The following is a 24121-nucleotide window of genomic DNA, read 5'->3' as shown; positions in this document are numbered from 1 at the left end:
CGTGTACAGGTGTGCTTCTTGCTGCTAGCACCTACAGGACAACCTGAAGCAGGGGAGGTCACACAACTCCAGATGTCCTCAGGACATGTCTTTGCCCCACAGTGTGACAATGCAGGGATGCTTGACTGAGCTGTTACATCCACATGGTTCAGCTGGGGAGATCTCAACCTGGGAGATCCAACACTGTTGGAGATCCTGAGGCCCTTTCAGCTGTCTTCTCAGGAGAGGACTTACAAAGACATCCAAACCCACCATCTCTGCAAGCTGACCCAGAGACTACTGCAGTGCTGACAGTGGGCCTCCCCACCGCTCTGCTGCTGCTGCAGCATACAGGGAGGGTAGTGGGATCTGGGCCAGGTTAGAAACACTTTGCTTCTAGCAGAAGAAGGATCTCCACGGCCCACAAGCTCCCCTCGCACTGATGTGCTGCTTTAGCACTGCTGCCACATTAGGCACATGAAAAGAGGTCAATGTTTCTGGAGTGCAGACAAGTGAGCCAGAAAGAGGACCCAGGAGCTCAAGTCGTACCCGTTAATAACAAGACTGTTTGTCCTTCCTTGAAAGTGTAGTATTATCCAGGGATTATCTTAGCTGTTTACTGCAGGGTACCGGCCAATTTATCTTTGAAACAGCCATGTTACTGCCTGTGGGGAAGACAAAGAAACAGCCTTGCACCGGAACACTACTTAACTGGGCAGGCACTGGGGAAATGCCTATTCCACTACATGCAGGCCAGATCCAAATCCACTTAAGCAATCTGAAGCTCTTCCCTTGCTATTCCAGACCTTTAGATCTGACTTCAGTTGAAGACAGAAGAAAAGAAAGCAAGCCGTGTCTCTTTGGTCCAAGCTGATGTGGTCTGCAGGACAGCATCACAGGCAGTAGGCATCTCCCTCAACACACATAGCTCTGCTCTCCACCCTCCAGCCTTTTCTACAGGGGGGTGTTAATATCAAGAGACCCCACCTGACCAGGTATTTTGAGTGAGCTGTTTGAAAAGGATGACATTTTTAAAACGGCAGCTAATCTTCAGCAGTTCAAACAATGGAAGAGGGAAAAAAACCCTGACAAACCAAGAAGAAACAAAATCAAAATTTCTGCAAACTATCTGTCCCTGCAAAACTCTGCCATGTCCACCTGAGCCCTCTGAGCACCTCAGCTGAGCCAGAGCAGGCGGCACAGCTCGCTCACAGGCAGCCCTGGGTGAGGAGGAGGTGGGACAGATACCTCCCACCAGTATTTCTGACCTGCAACCAAAAGCTGCAACATCTCTGCTCTAGGGGGCTCTGGGACAGACGCCCCTAGCAAGTAACACACCCCCTGGAAATTAAGGGGTTGTGTGTAGGGCATTCTCTCCACTGACCAACTGAATCAGCCTTCTACCACTTGCTCCTGTGCAAGCCATCCACATGAGTCCTGCAAAGTATGGATGAGTTCCCCAGCACTGAGTGATCAATCACCGCTCACCACGTTAGCTTGTGGGTAACAGACTGCCTTTGCCTTCCCGCTGAGGGGGTTCTGGTTTGGGAGATCAGCCAGAGACCCATGCCACTGGTTTCTCCCCTTGTTTGACCCCTAGGTCTCCACTTTCCATTCAAATCCTCCAGATCTGGGGGTGCTTCTGGGGTGCGATTCCTCTGATAACTGTCAAGGCAAGGTTGCGCTCAATATAGAAGCACGTCCTAATAGCAATCAGCATTTGCATGCTGTACCACTGGTGGTCTACTTAACATCCAGCTTCTCCTGCTGCCCACCATCCTCCTTGCTCCCCCACCTCCTCCTCCCTCTTAGTAGCCTACCTGATAACAGCAAACATCACACCCCAGTGAAAGGGTACCATGAGCAGACACTGAGCTCAAAGGCACAAGAGTGGCACACTCCCACTCTCCCTCCCACCCCTGAAAAGAAAACAGGCATACAGATATTTGCATGGATAACAAAGTACATGGCACCCATGAAGTTCACTTTTTCCCCTCCTTTTAAACAAATCCCAATTTTCCATCACTCTTGGGAGCGCACAACCAGCCGACTGCAGCCTGAGATCATTTTTGGGTCGACTGTCCTTGTGGCAGGCACCACACATGAACTAAGCATCGTTCTCTAGCGGAGGAGTTGAAATCTGGGCAAAGTGCTCTGTGCCTTTGACCCTCAAAACAAACAAATGGAAACCAGAGCAAATGGGCAGGAAAGGGGGAAAAGGAAGGGAATGACCCATGGAGTTCCCTGGATCGCACTGAACACAAAGATAAAATAAAATTAACACAGAGCACACTCTTGCAGGTGATCCAGACACTGTCATGTAAGCAATCAAAGGTAACCACAACACAAAGAAAATCAAAGGATAAAAATCTACCGAAAACAACACCCAAAATGGCATGAGTTAGGACATCCCAGAAATGCTGGGTTTTATCCATTAGGGCCACTCATGCTTTCAGCCCCAGTGAAATAAAATCAATATGCAACAACTTTTAAATTATTTTTTTCAACCCCCCCACCCCCAAAGTGCAAGCAATCCCAGCAACTTTTTTCAGATCATTTTTCTGGGTTTGTGTTTACCATCCATGCATATAACCCCCAATGCGGCACCGTCAGTCACAAGGTCTGATCACATCGTTTTTCCAACGAAAACGAGAACAGGGAAGGGGAAAAGAAAAAAAAGATAAAATAAAAAAGAGGGAAAGAAAGGCAAAGAAAATAAAGTACCCCCCCCAAAACAACCCCAAAAGCCAAACCCATCTCTCTTTTTTTTTAAGAGACCACAATAGTGAGCCAACCAAAACCAGAGAATAAAAATTGAAATAACCAAAAGGAGAAAACAAGAGAGAGATTAGAGGGAGAGGGGAAACGAACAAAAAAACGAACACTAACGACCCAAAATAAAAAAAAAACAAAAACTAACCAGCTGAATTGGGAGTTGAGGGTGAGTTAGCCTGGCTTCCATGGGCTGACACATTGGTAGCCGTGACAGCCGTTTTGGCAGCATAAATATTGGCTTCCTCTTGAAATTTACCTATGTTCTTCTTGTACCGGATTCTCTTATTTCCAAACCAGTTTGATACCTAGAGCGAGTTTAAGAGAAGACAAAGATGTTAATGGTTCAGCTCCAGTGAGTGCAGCTCAGTGAGGAAGGTGGCCTAGTTCAGGTTAAGCAATGCATATTCTTTCCCCCCACTCCCCGTTTTCCTAGCTGTGGAAGGAAGCACCTTCTACCCACACATGCCACACCAAGCCCACGAAAGGTGGCAGGACCCCCTTGGGAGCTCTGGGTTTGTGTGGATATATCTGGTTCCTCTACGGATGGGACATCCACTATGGAAAAGCTCCACAGGAACGGCTAGACCTACCACATGGAAATATCAGATGGGTTTAAAAAAACCCGAGAAAGTCAAATGACCCTGAAATTGCACAATTTGAAAACAGGCATGTGTCATTTTGGACCTTTTTCTTTGCCTCCTCCATGGTATCCCTTTGACAGGAACAGATGCCCTGATTCCCAGATGCCCATTCTCTTCCCTTTGGAGAAGCCAGTGTGGCTTTCAGGGAGAACAACCAACGAATTTACTGGGGCCTGGCTGACACACAAAATTGCCTTGATATCCCTGAAGCTCTGCCTTTGATCTGAGCGAAATCAGTGCAAAAGGCCCTAAGTGGGTCTTCTTCATCCAGCTGAAGTTGGCTTGGTACGGTTTACCATGCGCCACTACATAAACAGGGAGCTCCAGGGGAAGGCTGGAGAGGGAGCACAGGGCTTGTTGTAAGATCTAACTTTGGTCCCAGGGAACAAGTGTGTCCCTCAGAAAGGTGCAGGAGATGTTTCCATTGTGTCTGCCCAGAGACCAGTATAGGTCTGATGTGTCTAAGTGCCTAGAAATGTGCTGAATGGGGCTAATGGATTTATTTAAAAAAAAAATAAAGCAGCAGGATGAACTTCTTCACAAGTGAGGGGGGTGGCTGAAAATGATGGGCCAGATCTGAAGGCAAAATGAAGCGGTGCAGCTCTGCTTGTGCCAGTCCTGGTGAAAGCTGTTTCCCTGTGCCTGCAGCAGTGCAATGTGTGAACCTCAGAAAGCCCCAAGGAGAGGCCCAAGCAGTGATCCTTGCAGACTGTCAGGGTGATATCCTGGGATCAGTAGTGTGAATGCTTGACAGAAAGGTCACTTGGACAACCTGCCAGGTGTCTGGATAAATACCCCAAAGTTTGCATGTCAGAGGTTCAGCACAGTGATAGCTTAACTCCGAAGTCTGTGAAACCAGGCTGTGGTATCTGGCCAGAACTGCTTCCCAGGGAAAAAACGTCAGGGTACCTTCTAAACCACCATGAACTCAGCGTTCCCAAAATCCCGCTCAGTACCCTGCTGATGATAATGCTGTTCACTTGGGGCTGCTATGTCACACTGAACAATTTCAGAGAAGACGTCGGAAATATTCAACCTACAGTTTGGGAAGCAGCTTTCAGCTTCTTCTCTGACAACACTGAACACAGAGCGTCAGGGGAATGTCTTCCTCCATGCAGATCTCTAAGCAGAAGACAATTTCCAGCTGCTACTGACCTTGCTTGAGAAAGCTCATCAGGATAAAGAGAAAGGGCAAATGCCAGAGGATGCTGCAACTCTCCCAGAAGAGCTCCAACACTCCTAGGATTGCTCAGAGCTGCAATCTTGAGCTAGCAGATCAACCTCTGTGGTGGGACTCCAAGGACGTTCTCCCTTTGCTTGCTGGTGAGCAAGTATATCAGTGCTCCCCCTTCTGAATGGACTGTCCAAGCACCGAGACACAGAAGACAATACTGGATGTTCATCCTGGGAAGCTTATGATTTTTTTCTTATCTTAGGGAAATTGTTTTGGCTTGGGTGTTGATTAACTGAAACCCATATGCTTTTATTCCTATGATGCTTTTTATCTGCAGTGCTCCTAGAGGATTCAGCAGCTTCTACATAGAAGTGGCTTCATCCACCAATTTACCTGCTACTGAACTGCAGGTATCCAATCCCGTGCTGCTGCAGAGCAGGAAAAAGAAAATATAACCTGCAGAGACTCCTGGGAGGCAAAAGATAGTAAGCAACTCAGAGCAGCACCCAACCCAGATCTGGGAGTGAACACTTCAACGGCACCCGGAGCAGCTGCTGTTGGCGAGGAGCTCCATTCCACTTCTTGGTCCAGCTTTCTCATTAATGACAACGTGCTCCTTTGTGACCTTCCCACTTGGCCATCTCTCTACAACAGCTCTTCTGGCTTCAAATGCTGTAGCCAGTGGGTGAACTCTTGAGCACCGCAGGGAAGGAAGTCGGGATAAAACGGCCACCACAATCGATCAACTTAAAACTTGTGAAGCAAAGAACCTGCATACCCCCATCAGCCTCTGAGTTCAGATCAACTCTGCTCCTGACTTGCACAGATTTGTGCTGTCCCATGTTCCCACCTAGCCTCAGCAAAAACAGGGACCTGGATGTGTGTTTGTTTCTACCTTCTTCAGACAAAGAAGGGACGGAGATCCTGGAGACAGGCACAAAACAGCCTTGATACAGCACGGTCAAAAAATATCCTAAGTGCAGCATTTCTCCTGGGCATTTTTGCTTTGTGAGGGAAAAGTTGTAAGTGTGAACAGATGAATTAAAAGTGAGAGGGGAAGCGTCAGGACAGCTGTAGTTTTACTTAAGCCAATATGTGCTGTCTCTCGTAGGTAACTCTGGGCAGAATAGATGTTTGGGTCTTCTGACCCAGGGGATGCAATCGGAGTCACTCAGCAGGCATTCAACACAGTGATGACACCTACCCTTGCATGCTGTTGCTCCTGCTGAAGGCAGACATGCTCTCACAAGGACACCAGATGCTACTGCTGTCTTCAGTTTACTCAAGCGACGAACAGGCATGTGCCTGGGGCTGGGAAGCGGCCCAAGATGGGGAACACAATGGGAGCCTAGAGGGAGCGCTAAGCTCACATGAGGACAAGACTACCAGAGGCCATATAGATTGGCTTTCCATCGCACAGCTTGCTCCAGCAAAAGAGGAAATAAAGAAGGGCAGGCCTGAGCAATGTACAGCTGAACACTTCAAGGACTGACTGTACTCCTCACAAGTCCCAGCAGCTCCCAGGTCAAAGCTACAGACTCCAGGAACTACATGGCTGCCTTGAATGTATGGAAATAATTCAGTTTGTCTTTATTGACCACCCTTCTTTGAGGGATAAGTAAGTCAGGGAGATGTCATGTTCCACAGCACAAGAGTAACGACAGAGGGAAACAACCATGACAAAGCCCACCCTCCTTGAGCACAAACTATAACCATTAGCCTGTCTGACCCAAACCCTTCCCACCAGGACCTTGTCCATTCTACCTTATCGAGCAAAATCTGCACAACTCTTCCTACTGCCTTCGAATCCCTTTGCTTGAAGAACGGACTTTCAGCTTGAACGAGCTATTCTTGCAAGCCAACTCAGCACTAAGTCCTTGAGAAGACTTTGCCTCTGTGGGTCAAGCCACATCACTTCTGTGCTTTTAATACATTGGCTGCACACACAGCCATTGGTCTATGAAGTCTTTATCCCTTCCAGATCCTCTCCCAAATTCTCCTTTTCCATCCATGGCTTCAATCTGCAAGTCTGCCGTCAGCTCCCCCATCCACTTACACTAACTTGTGCTAAACTCATTTAGTAATTAAATGCTCAACACTGAGACATGACTGAGGTCTGGAGTGCCCTTCACCTTGCTAAGTTTTCCCGTCAGCAGTAGCCGTCTTTGCTGTATTTCTGAGCTTTCTCACCTGTGAGACTGTGATGCCGCATTTCTTGGCTAGCTCTTCTTTGGCTTCCTCACTGGGGTAAGGGTTGCTGAGATGGGAATAGAAATACTCATTCAGGATTTCCGTAGCCTGCTTGTTGAAGTTTCGTCTCTTCCGCCTTAGCGTGAAGAAAGAGGGGGAAATAGAAGGAAAAGGAAAGGGAATCAGTGCCAGGAATCCAGAAATAGGAATGCAATTTTAGATACTCTGACTTTCCCCGCTTCCTTCCCTCCTTCCCCTGCTGCTGGGAGCATAGAGTACAACAGACTCATGGCCAGGAAGCTTCTCATCTGCACCTTGCTGGTGACTCCTCTCTCAGCACCTTCCAAAGCAAGTAAGTCTCCATCTCAAATTATCACTGTAGCCTCCAGCTCACAGAAGAGTCTTAAAACTGGCACTGAGCTCCTCCACCTGGGAAGGTGACTCCCAACACCTCGCTGCCCTGGCCAAAGACATCACTGTTACTCTGCAAAGCTCCATGCTGAGAAAGCAGCTCTGGATATATCCTTGGGGAAGTCTGTTCAATTTACAGCTGGGCATTATCTGTCTGCTACCTCTTCCCTCGTACCCCCAGTGTAGCCGCCTCTCCTCCCCATCCCAAGCTGCAGCCCAAGCCACAGCCTGCACGTAACCACCTTGGGGAGTAAAGTAAGTCTACAGCAAATCAAAAATCTGTGACAATGGAAACAGAAGGAAAAGAATAGGAACTTAGAGGGGACGGGAAGGGCTGGAGGATTAGCTTTCATCCCTAACTGAAGTGCACATTCTCACCACAGAGGTTTGCTGCAATATGCCACAGACTTTCCTTCTGCCACAGCAAACCCAGGATGTGCAATTCTCAAGGTACAGCTGGAATCCTCCCGGAGACAAGAGCCTGGATGTCTTGAAATGCTGCCCCCTCCCTTGCTGAGCCACAGACAACTAAAGGATAAGGAAGGTAAACAGCCTCTGTGGCTCAAGGCCAAGAGACATGGCCCTTCAGATGGACCTGGATTCACTTCAGAACCTCAAAACACCTCTCTCAGGGCTAAACAATACAGCACAGTGGGTGGGGAGAAAGGTTTGGTGGGGTGAACTCACCGTGCGTCCAGAAATCGGGAGCGCAAGATCATGACGGCTTCACACGTGCTTTGCTTCAACTGCATCTGGATGGAGCTGAACTTGCGGTGGATGATGCTCACCATCCGCTCTATCTCCTTTGGTGAGATAGGTCGGGTTCGGCTCTGCTCACGCAGCAGGTTCATCACGTGGGTGGTGAATTCGTTGCATGCCTGGGATGGCAAGAAAAGCAAAAGAAACCCCAGGATCGGAAGGTCATTTGACAGCGTCAAGGATGGTACAGAGGCAACACTGCTAAGGAAGAAGACATAAATGGAGGCCTCAATGGCTGGGGCTTTTTAGTGCAGTCCCAGAACAAGAGTGTGCCGGCGCTCAGGGGAGAGAAATTTTTCAGGTCTTCTAAGCAGAGGGCATGAGTGACTGCCAACAAACATGTTGAGAGAGGCAGGAGCCAATTTCTTTGCTCTCAGGGATCATGGATGGAGCTGGGGCAGGTGAAGCCCTAGGGCTCATGTAAAGCATGAAGAAGTCCCAGCCACTTTTTTTTCTGGATGGGACCGGAGGAGCTATAGCTGTATCTGAGGAGGACCCTGAATCTTTTGATGTGCTGTCCCTCCTCCCACTGCCCCAGCTGGACCCCAGCACCATGTGTCCTGCGGAGCCCCTTGTGCTTCACAGGAGCAGCTTCCAGAGAAACACAGCCCTGCTCTGTGCTCTTAGTGTATGAGGTAAGAAGTAAATAATGATAATAATTAAACCCTGAGTGAGGCAGGAGTCCTGACAAGTAAAGGCAAGCAGGCAATAATCCCAATTAGTTTGCTGCTGGCACAGCACTCTCTGGCTGCTCCTGCTGTCCCCATGCTGTGCTGTGAGGACAGAGCAGCGAGAGGAGTCGGGGGTACAAGGGAAGGATTTTGAGGCCACATAAAGGTCACTTCATTGCCCTCTCCTCCATCCCCATGAGCACCTTATGGGCACGACAGGATCCTCCGATTCCCAGAACCAAGCCCCGAAAAACAGGTTGAGAGCAGCACTCGGACACTGAAGGCTCGAGACGCTGTTGGTGCTCCCAGGACATGGGCAGCTGCTCTCGGGACAGCGTCCCCAGTTCCCAGCCCCTGATGGGGAAAAGGGGACTAGCAGGGGAAAGAGACATTGATTTTGTGGACTGGTGACATGGGCTTGACTTACTCTCTCCCATCCCACGCTTCCAAGCTGAATCCCCACCCATGGCTCAGACCCAACAAGGAGACATCCCTGAGGCCAGCAGAGCCCCTCCAATCGCCCATCACCAGCTTCAGCTGACAGTTCCCATCTCCCGGGGTAAGCGCCGGCTATAAAAGCTCTCAGCCAGGTGCCTCTCTGCTCCCAGACACCTGAGCAACTTCAGCTCGCCTCCTCTTGGTGTGAAATAAAGAGCATTATAGGCAAAATCGCCAGCAAGTGCCATGCTGTCACAGCAGCAGCCAGAAGCCATGAGAAGCCAGGTGCTGAGCTCCCCCAGCCACCAACAACTGGACTGGAGAGAGGGGGATGGAGGATAAGAAACCCTGAACCCTGGTTTTGCAGGACTGCGGGTGGTGATACTGGAGATGTGGACAGGCACAGCCATTTGCAAAGCAACTCGGTGGCAAAACCAACCCCGACAGTGGGTTGTGAGAAGGAAAGATGTGGCCTATCTCACCCCATGGGGCTGGGGGAAAGGCTTCTCTCACCTGGATGTCCCTTTGGGGAGCAAAAACGACACAGAAACAAAATCAGAAAAGCAAACAAAACTCCTGTCCAAGGTAGGGAAGGAGCAGAAGGTTCATCCCCTGAAGCCTGTCCCTGGCTGCGCCAAGGGTCTCTTCTAGGGTTTGGGTGGCAGAGGACATGGGGTCTCTCCCCCTCTTCAGCCTGGGGGCTGAAAGATGAGCCCCGACGTGCTCTCCACTCCTACCCACGTGGGATGGCTGAGGCTCCCTCAGGCTTCACCACCAAGTCTCTGTGCCTTCAGGGAATGACAGCAAGGGCTGAGGACAGCCACCAAAGGTCATCCTTCCAACCTGTCCACGGCCTGCTCCCTGGGCTCTGCCACCCCCTCCTCCTCTAATGCTCTGCCAAAATGCCTTTCATGGCGTGACCATGCTCGGCTTCTCCAACACCAAAGCCCTGCCTGGCCACCCTGACTCCAGCTCTAGCTCAGAGGCACCCATCTGCAGTAGCTCCACACCACCCCCAGGTGTAGGTCCGAAGATGCCAACCAGCAGCCTCAGCTTGGCCAATGTGGCACCTGAAGGGGAGAGACATCCCCCAGCCCCACCACACACCCAGTTAGCCTGGTAAAATGGGGGCTGGGCTGGCTTGCCCCTACAGACCCCCGCACCGGCAGCCGCTCACAGTCCTGTCGCATCGGCAGACACGGTATTAAACCAGAGACCTGAAACCCTGCCTGGCCCCTGGCCGCGGAGCTCATCTTGCACCCAAAAAGGAGGGATGCTTTCTTGCTCGCACTCCATAAACCACAACCTCTGGGTAGAAACCACATTCATCACAAGGGCAAGCTGTGCAGCAGCGAAGAGAGATCTGCAAAACATCTGGAAGTGTTTGAAAGAAAGTGGTTTTGAGCGTTGGCTTGCAAAGCTTTTCATGCAATTGTCAGTGTTACCAATAGCTGCATTCATGACCCAAATAGTTTTTCTTTTTCTTTTTTTTTTTAAGAATCATTTTCCACAAGAAAAAAGGCACTTTTTTTCCCTGGAAAAAGAACTTTTCAAGCAGAAAAAATATTCAAGGAATATTTTGATTCAAGCCTTGCTTGGAAAACTGCCTGCACCAAGGCCAGCACCTCGAAGAGGACTCCCCCTTCATAGGGCAAATTTTTGGCAAGACATCAGGAGAGCAGTGAAAAGCGAAAATCAAAGGGGCAAGCCGTGCTGAGCCCATTCTCGTGCCACATCCCAGCGCAAAACTCCAACCCTCCCAAACCTAAAAAAGCACATTTTCATTCCAATCCCAAGCAAGAGTTTGCATTTGCCCGTACGCTCCTAACAATAGATGTCAGTAGCGATCCAGGCTGTGCACATCCATGCCATGGTGCCAGCACCGGACAGCAGCTCTCCCGGCCGCTCCGGTTCCTGCTCCCACCATCCCAGGACCACCACCCCTGCGCAGCCCTGCTCTCCGCCACGAAGGAGCCTGTTACCTGCTCGTACTTCTCCAGCTCTGTGTGGTAGATCTGCCGGATCTGGGAGAGTTTGGCTCTGTAGTCAGAGTGCTCCACCGAGTTGTCGGAGCCGGCTCCTCCTGATGCGGCGGCAGCGGCGGCAGCGGCGGCTGAGCCGCCTCCTTTTTCGGGGCCTGCTACCCCCTCGGCCAGGAGCATGTTGTCTAGCCGCATCAGCTGGGGGTCCGTGGGCTCCTCTTCCTGCGCTCCCCGAATGCTCAGCACTGCAGGAGACACAAAGAAGAGAGAAAAGCTTGAGTCGTGCCCAGGGCTTATCTCGGGGAAGGTGACGCTCATCCGCAAGGGGATGTGCATCCCAGGTTGGACCAGCGGGGTTCAGTCCCCATCAATGGGGCTTTTCTTCTTCTCCCAAGAATACCGCAACAGGCGGTCTGCATCCTGATGCTCCAAGTGCTCGTCACCAAGCGCAGCTCCTTGGCTCTCCAGCCCAGCAGCAGCGACGGGGGCATTCCAGCTCCCCGCTCCCTTCCCTGCCTCTTCCCCTCCTTCCCACAGGGAAGAAGTAGGGCAGAACTGGCAGAGAGCTCACCACAGAGGTAACCCAGAAAGCCATGCTTTGTGTTCAAATATGCAGCGAAACTGATAGCAACACCAACCAAAAAACCAATAAATGTACCCATTCTTCCTGCCAGAAATGATAGGGGCCATAACCCTACTCAAGCATGGGATGGGGAGTTGGGAGTCTCTAGTCCAGATCTCAGCTCGCCCAGGCATCCTCTCATGTCACCTAACATGTCTTTTACGGACTGAGCCTGCAGCATTTGCATCAGCCATCGACCCCAGATGGCAGAGGAAGATGCACAGAGCCGAGGGCTGACTGTGCCTCAGTTTCCCCATCTTTAAATACAGACAGAGAGGGCCTGCAAGGCCAAGCGTTTAGCCATGCAGTGGAAAAACAAGCAAAAAAATGTATGAAATAAATTTTATTCTTTGGAAAATGCCCCTTTTTTTAGAATCAAGTTGTTCCAGTGAAGTCTAAACTATGCTAAGAAAAGGAGCAACAACAAATTAATCCTCCCAAAGCGATGTTCCAAGGAGAGAACTTTCCTCCCTTCCTTGTACTCCCTGCCTCAATTATTGCTTCGAATAAAAGTCCTTCTCCTGTGAGGGCTTTCCTGGAAAAAACACATGGGAACATCCTGACCGCTCGGGATGTCCCAGGTTTGAAGGATGGCAGTGCCCTATGTGCTCCCCGTGTGTCCCCCCATGATCTGTGTTTGAACACAGAAGGTAACCTGAGATTTCCACATGCACACATGCACAGGTTTGTGCAGCTGCAAAATAAAGTAAGTAAAATAAATCCTTGATAGGTGAACAAAAAGGGCCTTTCCTAAGAGAAATGAATCATATTTCCCCATCTCATCTGGCACAGGAGCTCAAAGCACTTTGTAAACACACACACGCCCCCTCCGAGCACACACTTGTGCACATCCAGAGCTGGGTAATGTTGCATGGATTTTAATAAAGCCGTGCCCGCTTACACCCGAGAGGAATTTGACCCCCTGAATCCGCAGCACAAACAAGAGGGTGATTTTCCCCATAATTTAAAAAAAAAGAAGTCTAAAATCAGTTGGCAATAAGAAGTAAAACCAGAGCAGCTAAAAAACCCAGGCAAACACCAGGTATGGTCTTCCTCACCCTGAAATAAGTTAAAGATATAGCTACTTTCAGTATAAAATGGAAGTAAAAGACCCTCTTGAGAGGTTTGGCTAACACTAAAACCAGCTTTTTTTAAAGCCTCAAACTGTACTGAAATCATTCTTTTCAGGACTCTAGCATTTATTGGCATTTTTGTGATTAAAACATTCACTGGCAACAAAGGTGGGAAGGTCACGGGGAAAGAAAAGATAGAAAAAAGCCCGACAACAGTAAATTTGCCACTAAGATAAGCTAATAATAAATAATTCCGTGCTAGGCAGGATTGTTTCTATACGGAGCAAAGGGGGCATAGTGCCAAATTTGGAGCTGGGTGCCAGTTGCCAAGCCCTGAGGAGACAGGACTGGCATCTCCCCCCACCACAGGAGGCTTCTCATGGCACAGCCGGCACCCAGCCACACGCTTCGCCGATGAATAAATCTGAGGGGAGAGGTCAGATTTCACCAAGAAAATGGTTTGGGGTCTGCAGTCCATAAACTGACATAAGAGGTTAAGGTAGCCAAAATCCTTAAAAAGAAGAGGAAAGTGGAGAGGTGACAGACTACGGGTGAGACACAAACTTGCTATGAAAAAAAGAGATAAATTCCTATTCTTCCAGGACAAAAAAAATAAATCACTAAATTAAAGCACATCAAAAGCCCAAATACAAATGGAAAGCAACACAGGTAAAAAAAAAAAAAAAAAAATTAACCCTCCCCAAATAAACAAATCAAAAGAAGAGTTGCCAAAACAGGTGCATCTGGATTTCAAAAGGGAAATATTTTCAGATTAAAAATCTCAGGAATCATCGACCTGACAGGTAGGCACGAGTGATTAATTAGTTTATGTTTAGAGAGCTGCTTCCTGATGAAAAGCGCTGTATAACCCCTGAGCTTTATTACCGTGCAACACACACAGACCAGCATCCACTGGGCGTGTGCATCCCGAGCATCCGATGGACAGACACACGTCCCCGCAGCACAGACCCGAGCCCAGCCGGGGACTGTGCAGAGACGGCCTGGGCTCGGCTGCCCACTTGGAATAAGGCTAGGGAGTAAATAAATAGAAAGGCCAATGTGTCTGAGCAGAACTGATGCTGCCTGTTTATCCCTAGAAGGCTGTGCTCAGCCGAGAAGACAAAATGATTGTTTAAAAGCTCCTTTTTTATCTTCCCGGCACTTTCCCTGGCTCCAACGAACCTCCTGCCAAGATGCCGTGCTCCTCGTCGGCTCCGACCCTCCAAAAAACCCCTGTGATGGGATGCGGCCCCCTTTCTGCCGGCCGGGAGGCTTGGGGTGAGCTGGTGCAGGCGGCACCTGACCCACAGTGCCTGGACAGCCGAACGCGAAAGGCTCCCACTCTCCCCCGGCTGCTGGCTTTCCCACCAAATTAAAATAAAATAAATTAAGCAGAATGATCCTTGGCGGTCCAGCAGCAAGCTGGAGCCGAGGGGCTGCAGGCGTGCTCCCACCCATGCCCTGGCATCCCCAGAACCCGCCATTTGCTGCTCCTGATTAAAGAGGGGGAAAAAAAAAAAAAGAAGAACAAAAAGAAAGATAGCGACTGGCAGCCGGGGGGAGGAAAATTCATGCAAGACTTTCTGTCCTTGGCCGCTTTCCTGCTGGCTTGGCAGCCCCGGGAGCCGTGGCAAATGCCGCTAGAGGGTGCTCGGCCCTTGCCGAGGTCCCCCGCTGCCTCAAAATGCATTTTTTAATATAAATATATATATATACACACACATGCGAATATATATATATGTGTGTGTGTGCGTGCATATATATAATTTGGGTTTTTTTAGATGTATTTTAAAAGCAAAGCCAAGCCACGCACCTTGTCCTCACTCGCACTGCTGCGCACCGCTGCCTGGCTGGACTGCAGAGGGGAACTAAGGAGCGCGGCCGTAGCCAGGTCACCGTCACCGACGCCGGCAGCGGGAGCAGCTGGGGACCGCCGAGCCACCAGCCTGCGGTCCGGTCACAGACGCCACCAGGGTCACGGAGACCCATTCCAGCAGCTGAGAAATGGCTCCCAGCTCACATGCTCGCTCCTTCCCCCTCTTGAGAAAGGTATCACAGCCACGGTGCGCAGAGGACGTCATCCAAGTCCCAATCCTGGGCTTGGCTTGGTGGCATGGCCGTGGTGCAGGACATGGGGAGGTGGTGGCAGGACTGGCCTCGGAGACAAAGCCGAAAATAGCTTCCCAGCTCCTCGCCTGCCCTGCGATCCAGGGACGCAGGATGGAAACCGCATCGAGTCGCCAAAGCTTTCAGATGCTCCAAGGTGTTTCCCACCAAGCTGGGCATCTCCGAGGAGCACCTGCAGAGCAGCCAGCTAAATGCTCACAAGATGGGCAGCCAGCACCCCACACGTGCCTGTGTCCCCACACCACAGTACCCGTGCGGGCTGTTACCACGTGCTGGGGCAGCCACACAGCCTGATATACGGGCAAGGTGGGGGGCACGGGGCAGGAGAAACAGTCCTTGCCAGACAGGGTGCTGGCATATGCCTTCAAAAAGGACTGCACCCTGGAGATGGCTTGGGGCTGTGAAGACACCTGAGAAATCCACAAAGGTGGGTTACCACGCTACTCCTGGTCCTCCATGCCACCACCGCCCCTCCCTTATTTGCTCCGTTCTCCTGGGAGCATTCTTCCAAAGGGACCCGAGGAGTCAACTCAGCACAGGACCTGAGCCATCCCTTTTCTCCGAGGCCACTCCAAAATGCTTCAGCTTAGCAATTCTTTGCTCTCTACCCCTTCCAAACGCTCCAGATCAGAGGCGTGTGGGCAACACAGGCAGAAGGCAATCAAACATGATGGGGGTGATGGCAGCAGCTTAGCAGGAGACTGTGGCTCAGCAGTGACAACAGAAAAGGATGTTCAAACCTCCAAGCTCTACCTTTCTTCTGGAAAGGGCAGTTTATCCTACTGTGGTCAGCGTCGTCAAGCTGAGGAGACGTGGGAAGAAGAGGCTTGTCCCGGCCAGACTGCCAGCATGGGATATATCCATTCACAAGGAGATGCGGGCTGCGGTGGTACAGCATTCCCCACTGTTTCTCATCCTCATGTCTCCCCTTGGGTGCCGCTGCACGTGTGTGTGCTCATCCCCAGTTAGGTGCCAGCCAGGACTTCTGTGGTGGAAGCCAAAGACCAAGCAGAAGACACCAGAGGAGGCTAAGGCAAGGTGGAGCAGTGGGAAGAGCCTCTTCAGGGATGCAGTAGGGACATCTTGGAAGAAGACGACCCAGCAAATGACATGAAGCCAACCCAGGTTGCGATGATGAAAGAAGAGGTCCCCCAGAGCCGGCATGGCTGTTGGTTCCTCAATTCTCTGCTGACTTCAGCAGCCAAAAGCATGGTCCCATAAAATTTGCTGTGACTGCCTGGTTAAGATCCCCTCCAACTACATGAGCTGGCAGTTCCTCTACAGCTCCATTTGCTGACACCACCAGCCAAGGACTGGTCCCAGCAGCTGGATGTTTAAACAAACCCACCCTAAAAAGAAACCTGCTGTGTGGTTTTAATGAGTACGTGAGGAATGCTCTCCCTCCCGCCTGAGCTGGGCTGCTTCTGGACGGGTTTTCTCATGGTTGTTTCTGCCCATTCCCAACTTGCTGAATTGCCTTTCCAGAGGGACATTTTAAAGGAGAAGGAGATTTCAAGTAAATGATTGCAACTTATCGAAAATAATGTGCTACTTAGCATCGGAGACAAGCATCCTGGCAGGCAGAAATGGGAAGCAGTGCCGGAGCAGATGGGAGTAATTAGGTTGTGATTTTCAGAAGGGTTTTCTTTCCTGCCTCTACTGTGCCTAAGATGTACTGAGGGGGGGAACAACCCACCCAACAACAGAGTTTCACGAGAGGTGGACAATTCCGCCGCTGGGCTGTAAGAAGGCCTTTGGTGTGACTTTCCCATGGGGAAACCAGAGATGCCCGGCGTGGCAGGGCCACTGGTGGAGCACTGCTGGCTCTTCTTGCTGTCCTCTCGCACAGCCACAAGCAAGGTGAGATGCCTCCTTCCCCACCGAGGCACTCATCTGCCACCAAAGCACGGACACCTCACCCGTGCATCAGATGAACAAGGCCTAATCCAAATACTTTCCTGGACCGGTGGGTGCCCCTGTGGGGTGGTATGGACGAGGAACGCACGGCAGCTCCTCCCCAGGATCCCCAAAACTCCTGCACGCACCCATGCAGCGCACAGCCAGGCTTTGAAACACACATTGAGCTTCGGTCCTCTTCCGACCTTTTGCGATTTAACCATCTGCAATATTTGCTTGGGCTCATGGAGACCCAGCTTCAGGAGTCACGCGAGCTCACTCGTTTTCTTTAAACATGTGTTTTTACACCTCCGGGTCTAAACTGACAGCCAGCAAACAGAGGGACAGCTGCGATGCCAGCAAATGCCCCTGCTAACAAAAACGGCAACTAATCACCTTATTGTAAGCTGATCTCAATATTCCCTGAGCCTGAATCTATGTTTGTGAACGCTGAAGATCAACAGCACTAAACTTGGTACAAAAATACTCCCATCTGCCTCATATTTGAGGACAGTTACACATTAAGTGGCTTGCGGCTGTCTGTCTGCATCCTCCTCGTACTCATACGTGTAGTCACAACAAAGTCAGGAGAGTGGGTTTGCTTCCTTGGCTGATCCATGATGTCATGGGCTTGAACTGCTCTTCCCAAACTTTCTTTGTGCAGAAGAGCCCCCCAGACCCCATGCACCTACCTAAACTCCTGGGTTCTTTTCCTATGCAAGTATATTTGCAGCCTACTTCTGCAACAGCAAACTCCAGACACAAAGGAAAATCCAGTGTCTTGGATCTTGTCTTTAAACACAAAGTCACCTTCAAGACCCTATGCTTAGAGGAATAAATAAACTCTCAGAGCTTTGGGGAGGATGCTAAAGCACCTCCAGCTGGGTCTTCACACTGCCAGTTCAAGGGTCCACGTGACAGACAGCAACGTAAATGTCTTCTCGGCAAAGCATATGGTGTCCACCTTAAATGGGTATCAACAATTTCGGTAACCAAGGTGGAGCACTTCAATGTTAAGTCATCACAGGGAGTTTTAAACACTGCTTGGATATATTTACCACGTTTACATAAAGCCACTGAGCAAAATCAACATCAAAACACAAATACCTATTTCCAACATAAACGGAAGCTGGAATTTCCAAATATACCAACACACACCCTTCCAGGAAGCAGGAGTTCAGAGATATTGGATCTTTTTTTCTTACAACTGACACAGAAGTTCCCCTCCTCACTCCAACCTTTCCAAAACTTACAAATGGATGAACAGATTTTTGCTCAGATTTTCCAAAACAGGCTGCCGTGAGATGAGGCATGGAAAATTTCAGCTGGCAAAATGGCTTTTTGTGCATCTACTTATTTATTTATTTCCCAGAAAAAGGAGGAACATTGTGAAACTGATGGGCCATTTCTGTCACCAATTTTCAGTCTAAAGCCATAAAACAAACCAAAAACCCCAGCAACAAATTGAGAGAGAGAGACTTGTACCCACAAACACTGCAAAGCCACCCTGGAACTTTGCAAACCCACCTCCTCTCCCAACACGGGAGTGTCCATTGGGCCTGTCTGGAAACAAAGCACTTAAACTATTTTGTGAGAGATGCTTTTAAAGGTGGAGAAGTGTTCCTTCAGTCCATAAAGCACACAAAATTGTGATAAGATACGTACTCCCACAGAGATGGGAGCAATTCACATCAGTTCAGAGTAATGGTCCATCTAGCCGCAGAGGTCAACTCCAGCTGTGGCCAACAAGCCCTACTGGGGACCAGGCAAGGCCATCACCAACAGCAGAAGCATCAGGTGCTCAGGGCAGTGGCACTTCCCCCAGTACCCTCCTACCCACCACCAGTTTTGGTAAGTTGCATCACAACCCAAATGCAGATCAATCAAAATGTTTCCTGAATAAAAAATGAAATCTTCTCCTCCCATTTCATGTTATCATTTTCCCCCCCTCCCTCTTTTTTTTAATAAAAATTTGGGTTAATTTCAAAACAGCCAAACTGCTTTAAAAAACAGTAACTTCCCATCATTCTGGTGTGGAAGAGTCCAAATTATTTACTGCATCCAACCCAAATTAAAAAAAATAAATCTGAATTGCCCTCAAACCGTAATTTTGGGGTGTGGGAAATGGGAGAAGGGAATTTATCACATGCCAAAAAGTTTCTCAGCTCCCAGCAGCAGCTCTCCATCACTTCAGGAGGATGCAGCTTGCATGTGCCACAGAAGCTGCAGAAGAGAGACACGTTATTTCATAGCGCTGGCAAAGAGTCTGCACCAGTTTTCTCCTAACCCTATCCCAAATGCCAAATGGGTTGCCATAGCGAGCGAGGATCTGGCAGCAAAATGATCAAAAGGTCTGGAAAATTATCACTAACACATTGGGGTGGAAAAAAAATCCTCCCCCCCCCCCAACTGGAAAATGATCTAAAATAGCCACAAAAATAAGGCACAATGTTGCAGTGATTACTGAAAACCAGATTTCCCCAAGAAATGTGACTCCCCGGGAAGCTGAATGAACACAGATGAGCTTGTCTTTCCAGTCCTTCCCTGCATCCTGATCCTGCCGACTGGTTTAGCTCATGGCTAGCAACCAAGCTGGGTACGGAAACTTTTGACCCTGTCCCCACATGCCCAGTTATTGCTATGCTATGGTTGAACGAAGCATTGCGGATCAAATTTAAGTATTTTCTATTTTTCTCTTTACAGTCCTGACGCCACAAGCTGTATCTACTCATGGATGCTTCACTGCAGGCTAGTGGTCAACTCCCATTGGCTTCAGCAGTGAAACTCCCAGCTGTAATTTTCACATCTGAAATTTGGGGGCAGGTGGCACTCAGATGCCAGAGCTGATTGAACCTCTTGCACCATAAGCAGAACCACTGAACAGAGGCAGTTTGGCAGCAGAAAGCAGGCTGGAAGTGCTTGTAAACATTATAAACAAGCCAACAAAAGCTAACGGCCCCACCAGTGGACAAGCCACCTCCCAATTACACCAGCTTCAAGCCCACCTTTGCACGTCTCACGAGCAGCAACCCACCACAACTCTACCTAATTAAGCAAATCAACTTCACCTCCCCCAATAACGCTCTGCAAAACAACCCATCACCTCAGAGCAGGGGTCAAGCCTGTCTTACTGGTGCTCTTCCCTTGGAAGAGCACAGATAAAGTTTGGCCACACACAGGTCCCCTCCCCATCCCTCTGAGCCTCCCCCCCCCCATCCCCAGGCCAGGCTCACGGTCTGGCCACAAAGCTGGCTGATGTCGGGGAGCGATGCTGAAGCGCGCTGGAGCAATCCCGCACTCGGCTTATCTCGCAAAACAGTTTTCCCCTTCCTAAGCAGGGCAGGATTAGCAGGCTCCAGTTACAGCTGTGAACCGTAATCAATCCCTTATCTGCATAGGCAAACCCAGCATGTCTCAAATTCTCCAGCTGCACCGACCACGCTGTGAGGGAGAGATTGTCTGCGGCCACCCAGCCTCCTCCATCTCGCCCTCCTCCGTCTCACCCCAGCTCCTGCCACGGGCGGGGGATGGGGACCGGGACCAACCTCCAGCTGCTTGGGGCAGCGGCCGTAGGAGATAAAGGAGAGCAGGGTGAGATTCAGCACTGCTCTGCTGCTGGGCCAGATTTGAGCGGAAGATGTAACTCAGCTAATTGACCACAGGCTGGCCTGGCTCAGGGGAACAGCATCTACCATGGAGAAAAGCCGGTGGCTGGAATGGTGAATTGGCATTACAGGCAGCAGAGGGGAGGAGGATAACACAAATGTGCACGTGCCCCCCTTCTCACACCTCTTGGAGTGCATTTGGGATTTTTTCCAACCCTAGATTGTGATATGGAGCAAAAGAATCAGATTTTGCTATTGCGATGAGACGAACAGGCGGTTAAACACAGGGCTCTGCCTCAGTCCCTCCAAGGGCAGCACCTGCTGTGCCAGGACCTCACCTTCTCCTGGTGGAGTTTGGGTGATGGACCAGAGTCCCCTCCGCAGCACCAAGAGAGCAAAGTGTCACTGAGGGACAGAGTAAGCCGTCGTCCCCACCCCAGGAGATGGCTCGGACATGGCCTTGGTCACGCCTGGAGACACGTCCCAGCCGGGAGCATGGAGTGGAGGAGCATGGAGTGGACGTGGGGCTCCCTAAGCCCTGCAGGAACAAATCAGCGAACAAAAGACGGGATTGCTCCCAGGACAGGTCCAGCCATAAACCAACCTCCCCCCCCCCCCCCCCCCAATGCCAGTTGGGCTGCGATCTGCGCGGTGCTTTGCATATGAATTCTTCTTGCTGAAAAGAAATGGGTCCTTTGAATGAGCTGAATCTGCTAATGAGAAGCCGGGGCCTCCAGAGCCCCTCTGAGGACAAGGGTCCCATTTCGACCGCCCCAGGCCAAGCCCTGAAACCTGAGAACAAACAAAGAGAGGTTTTCCCCCAGAAGGAAGCTGCCTTTCCAGCCTGCTCCCCTCTCGGAAAGGTCATCTCCCCTGGACACGCAGTGCCTGCAAACTGCTGCTCAATGCACAAAGCGGCAGGGGCAAGAAAGTCATAGGTGAAAAGACTGGCAAGAGCCCAAGCTGAAAAGCTGCATTTCAGATTCCCTTCTCCTGCCATCCTTCAAAAAAGATGACCCGTTAGACTCCAGCCAAGGAAAGCTAGCTTGGAGCTCGTTACATGGCAATGTCCCACTCAAGTCTCAGGTTTGCTAAATAATTTGAAGGTACCCGCTGCCCATCACATGGTCCAGAGCGCTGCCACTCTGTTGCCAAGTTGATGGCCTTGCCGTGGGCTAGATTCGAGATTTTGTGTAATATAGGAAAGATTTTCCACGTCTCAGAGCCGAGCCACGGCAGAAAATACACTGGTTTTTCCCTCCCTTTCTCTCTCACAAAGCAGGGCAGGGCAGAACGACGACAGACATCCTTACCAAAAGCTGGGGACAGACATGTAACAGCCTCCCGCTGCAGAGCACACCGGGGCCATGTCCTCTCCCTCCATTGCCAAGGGATCTCCCTACCTCCTGCTTACTGGTATGCTCTCTGCCCAGAACCACATTCCCATTTCCAGCAGCAACCTTCTGATGCAGCCCACGAGCTGAACATTGCCCTTATCACTCTTTTGCTTACTTGAAGGCAGCCTCATTCCACGGTGCTTGGAGAAGGTGGCTGCAGGAACAGCATATCCTTTTTTGGGTGCACGCAGACAAGAGGGAAGCAAAAGAGAAGGAATAAGCAACTATTAAGCAAGGACTGTCCACCCAGGGTGAAACCTCAGGGATGGGTTTTGCAGTAGGAAACCTACTGCCCTGGCAAAGGGGAGGTTGGAGCCAGTGCCGAGTACGAGCAGATTAGAAGTTCCTACCATCAGTGATCATGTTCTCTGAGGTCAGCCATGGCCCAGGGTCTCTGCCTCGTGGAGGCTGGACGCTGCTCTTCCCTGAGAGACAGGCTCTCCCATTCCAGATGCATTAGAAACCATCCCTCCCCATGTCCACCTCTCTGCCAGCCATGGTACGAGGCAATTCAAAGCCCTCTCCATGAAAAATTCGAAAGTAAGTTATATGCCTATGAGGATACGTCAAGTCCAAAGCACAAATAGCAACCAAAGGTGTTGGAAATCCCACCCCAACTCCTGTAGTGCAGCCACCATTTAGATGCAACACACCAGCCACTAGACAACTTCAGGCACCTACTCTTGGTAGTGGCCTGTACTGGGACAATATCAGGCCACTTCACAGTGTCAGAGATGTCACCTAGATGACAGGACCAGAGCCAGCCTCCCTGGAGCCCATATGCATGTAACCCCTGTGTGTGTTTGAAGTACCACAGCTCTCCAGGACTAAATGTTTCTCTAACTCCTTGCAGACGTCCCTCACACACAAGGTCTTTTTCTCTCTATGCTATATACAGATCACATCAAAGCCTACCTGAATGCTCCTCTTCCATTTGCTTCGTTTCCAAGCTTGGTCCACTCACAGCACCACAGAAAGCTCAGTTTGCCCAAGCCTAGACAGTCCATCAAGCTCCCATGGCTAAGACATGCTATTTTGAACCCAACTTTGCTGGGATTCAATGATTTCGGGCAAATAAAGGAGCACATTTTTCGCACGATGTTCAATCCCTCGCGCCACCATGCCGACCTGCTGAGCCTGGCGTCAAACCCGGTCCTCGAGCGCGCCAGACAAAGCCCGACTCTTTGAAAGGCAACAGCCGGTCGGCAGCATTTTAAGGCCAGAAAACAGCTCCGAACGTTCAGTTCCTTCTTTAAATAGAGGCCCCTTCTGTAAACGATCTGTTTGGACAGGAGGGAGAGTGCTGCAAGAGTCCAAGCGCTTGTGAAATAGGATCGGCTGCCTTCGCTCCCGCTCCATTCAAAACATGTGGGGGGAAGAAAGAAACCCAAAACTGGCAGGCAAGGGGGGGAGGAGAGAGCCCCTGCACCTCCGCGCTGCTGGAAAGGTGCGAGACACCAGAGAAAATGGGAAAAATAATTAAAAAGCATCAATTAGTGGCATTTCTGTTCCGAAGTGCCTGTGTGTATTTAATTATATTCCATGCAAGAGGTTGTTGAGGCAGATTTCTGTGCTGCGGGGCGGTGGTGTAACAGCAGCTGACTCTACCTTCTACCCCAGACAACCCCGCTCGGGGCTTTACCACCAAGCTCACCCATCTGCATGGTTTGGCAGCACCCTCAGGCAGAGGGGTGCTGACACCCAGCCCCACAGCGCACTGGCCAGACAGACGGACACACAGCTCCCCCCTGCTCCTTCGAGAGAGGCCCCTGCCATAAACAGAGAGAAGATTAAAAAGGGAGCAAAAAAAAAATTCTTTGCCCGACTCCGGCTGCGTCCCAGATCAAAGATCATCTCCAGCGAGGCCATCTGGTCCTTGTAAATGTAAAACCAAATTGAAAGCCCTGCCCTCACCTCCTCTGACTCCCTCGGCAATATTGCTTTTACCGGCCGGTGACGGAGAAGGAGCTCGCAAAAGGCATCTGTATGTAATATAGAGCCCCTGTGCAGCTGGGCTATAGGTTTGCGACCCCCCTTTTTGTTAATCACAAAGCAGAGGTAAATGTTTTCTTTGGATCTCCAGGGGCCCTATTATTCCCAGGGGCTTTGGGAAGAGCCCACGGCAGCAATCCTGGGATGGAGGAGGGCTGCTCTGCATCCCCATCGCTTCTCTCCAGCTGAGGACCTGGTTGTTGTTCCTGTCCCTGTTTAGAAAGGGACACACCAGGAGGGGAAGATGTCCCCACCACCCCAGCAGTGTCCCCCACCATCACAAAAGCCATGCAGCACCATCCTTCCCCAGCCCAAGCAGGTTTCTCTTACTACAGCTCCCGGCCAGGGATGCAAAAGGGGATGCAGAGGCCAGCAAATAAACAGAGAGA

General features: G+C 50.5%; 1 protein-coding gene across 4 annotated transcripts in view; it reads right to left on the bottom strand.

The window, feature by feature from the left end:
* Positions 1-24121, bottom strand: part of PBX1 (PBX homeobox 1) — a 134475-nt gene that overhangs the window by 16562 nt on the left and 93792 nt on the right. For 3 of the 4 annotated variants that reach the window (XM_049808889.1, XM_049808892.1, XM_049808891.1), the window contains 4 exons: positions 11021-11265; positions 7858-8048; positions 6760-6895; positions 2900-3059 (listed from right to left, as the gene is read on the bottom strand). In XM_049808889.1, coding sequence (XP_049664846.1) covers positions 2900-3059; positions 6760-6895; positions 7858-8048; positions 11021-11265 — 732 coding nt within the window. Of the gene's footprint in view, positions 1-2899; positions 3060-6759; positions 6896-7857; positions 8049-11020; positions 11266-15595; positions 16427-24121 lie in introns of those variants that run through there. The other variant, XM_049808890.1, reaches the window with a different exon arrangement.

This window comes from Accipiter gentilis, chromosome 8 (genome assembly GCF_929443795.1).
Source record: "Accipiter gentilis chromosome 8, bAccGen1.1, whole genome shotgun sequence".
Classification (NCBI taxonomy): domain Eukaryota; kingdom Metazoa; phylum Chordata; class Aves; order Accipitriformes; family Accipitridae; genus Astur; species Astur gentilis.
This window is presented reverse-complemented; position numbering and strand designations above follow the sequence as displayed.